The 2,625-nt window shown below is 36.1% G+C and overlaps 1 protein-coding gene across 1 annotated transcript; it reads right to left on the reverse strand.

Moving 5' to 3' along the window:
* Window positions 1-266: 266 nt before the first annotated feature.
* Window positions 267-1,217, reverse strand: LOC138833588 (olfactory receptor 8U9). Its single transcript, XM_070031869.1, has one exon. It carries the CDS (start codon window positions 1,215-1,217, stop codon window positions 267-269), a length of 951 nt encoding a protein of 316 aa, XP_069887970.1.
* Window positions 1,218-2,625: the final 1,408 nt, after the last annotated feature.

Here is a 2,625-nt window from a genome sequence, read left to right on the forward strand (position 1 = left end):
TCTGTATACTCATAAAATTTATTACACGTTTTTATTTGAGAAATGGGATGAGAGTTATTGTTCATAAGCTTCCCATTAACAACAAGAGCAGAACACTTCAATATTTAAAGCCATATTTATGTCTTAAATCATTTTTTAAGCAGAAATCTGTCAAAGATTCCGTAAGACAATAAACAGTATCTACACCCCACATAATAAAAAGTGGGCATCATGGGACATCGTTAGTGGCAATAATGGGAAATCAGAAGAGTTGATTTTTATTTGAGTCACTTTCTTAATTTCATAAATACAAAAGCCTGGTTTGTACTCACAATGAATTTCCTCAGAGCATCTTTTACTTCCTTGTTCCTAAGGCTGTAGATTAAAGGATTCAATACAGGAATGATCACTGTGTAGAAGACGGAGGCCATCTTGTCTGTGTCAAGGGAATGGTTAGAACTTGGTTGTAAGTACATGAAGATCAGGGTTCCATAGAAAATGGTGACTGCCAGCATGTGAGAGCCACACGTAGAGAAGGCTTTGCGTCTTCCCTCCGCTGAGCGCATCCGCAAGATAGCAGAAATAATGTAAGTGTAGGAGATAAAGACTATCAGGAGGGAGGAAATAAACATGATACCAGCACAGGCAAAGATCCACAGCTGTTTGGAGCGAGTATCTGAGCAGGTGAGCCGGAGTAGGGGCATGTCATCACAGTAGAAGTGATTGATGATATTGGAGTGGCAATAGCACAGGCGGAAGGTAAGGACCGCATGAAACACTGCAACTAGAATGCTGTAGCTGTAAGGGGCAGCTACAAGCTGAATACAGATTCCTGGGGACATTGCAACCATGTAGAGGAGAGGGTTACAGATGGCCACGTATCTGTCGTAGGCCATGGAAGCTAGGAGTAAACATTCAGCTGTCATGAAGGCCAGGAAACAGCCTAACTGAGCCGCACAGGCACTGAAGGAGATCACATTTTGTTTATACAAGAAGTTGCCCAGCATCTTGGGTGTAATGACCGAGGAATAACAGAAATCAACAAAAGCCAGGTTGCTAAGGAAGAAGTACATAGGGGTGTGGAGTCTTGCATCTGTTCTAATAACCAGGATCAAACCTAGGTTGCCTACAACAGTGAAGAGGTAGATGGACAAGAATACCAGGAAGAGAGGCATCTTCAACTCCGGACGATCTGAGAGGCCCACAAGAATAAATTGCTTGACTTGAGTGCAGTTCATCAGAGATGTTTGTCTTCAAGTTCTGTCAATGAAGAATGTCTAGTTCATCAATTTTGTAATAGTTTTGCTTTAACAGTCTGTAAAGGACTCATCATAGACACAAAAGTACAGACTTATTAGCACAATTGAAGATTTTTTTAAGATAGAATGTAGATTATTAGGGATGATGTGTAGGGAATATCTATTTCTCTCCACTTTTCCTATCCCAAAATTGATTGTATTTATGAAGTTAAATATTATAGAATGGGAGTCAGTCTACATTGACTTTTTTCTTTACTCAAAGCTCTATATATTATACTGCTTGAATTTTAACAAATGTCCTTCAAATATCCAAACCAATAGTTTTATTTAGAAATCTCAACCAATACAAAGAAGTGAGTCTATTTGAGTCCTCATATCTATGTAACCCAAATTTCCTATGACTTCAGAGCTGACATATATGGAACTGTATATTCTTTCATTCTCTATCACCCCAGGCTGTTTGCTAGAGCTTTCTAGAATCTTTGTTATTATCATAACAATACAACTTGGTGACACTGTGAGAGACACTATAGTATACTCTATAAGGTTATTATTTATTTCATTCCTTATTTACACATTTGTTAAATACAGATTTTACTAATCGATAGCAGAAAAGTTGGCATAAGAATCAATGACAACTGTTAGAGAAAAAATAAACATGATACCAGCACAAGCAAAGATCTGAAGCTGTTGGGAACAGGTGTCTGATCAAATAAACCTCATCTTTACATGAAAATATTTTACCAAGATTTTCCTGGTGCACAATTGCAAAGATATAATTTTTGTGTAAAGACTCAACTTCTAGGATGAAATTAAATGGATATCAACATTTGACAAATATTTTGTTTATATTATAATAAAATAATTTTTGTTTAAATTGATTAATGTATCCAGGTGTTGCCTGGATACTATTACCATTTATTATTAGCTCTGTTTCTTTAGTCTATTATTTTAAGTAGACTGTCTTAACATGTTTTATCAACTGTTCTTAGACTTCATTAATATGAACATCAATGAAAAGTTCAGTTTAAATCAGCATAACATACACAATTATTCTTGCTGCCAAATCCCTTAAGGTAATAGATCGGAATCTCTTCTCTTTCACTTTTCTTTCTTCTCTTTTCCTCTTTTCTCTCTCTCAAACACAGAAATATACTGCCTCAAAAAGGAAAGAAGTAACTTATGTTGAATGCATAACATGTATGGCTTTGTTTTAAAGTAGATAGCATTCTATTAACATACTAAAAGGTATGTTTTATTAAATATATTGAAGTCAGTCATCAGAATAACCACTTTTAAATGCTATTAGAAGCTGAATTGCCAATGTTCTTGGGTCCAGGTGCAGCACCTCCAAGACCTGAGCATAGAGGATAGCAAACAAGAAAAT

Source organism: Dipodomys merriami, unplaced genomic scaffold (assembly GCF_024711535.1).
Source record: "Dipodomys merriami isolate MVZ:Mamm:240054 unplaced genomic scaffold, mDipMer1.0.p SCAF_21, whole genome shotgun sequence".
NCBI lineage: Eukaryota > Metazoa > Chordata > Mammalia > Rodentia > Heteromyidae > Dipodomys > Dipodomys merriami.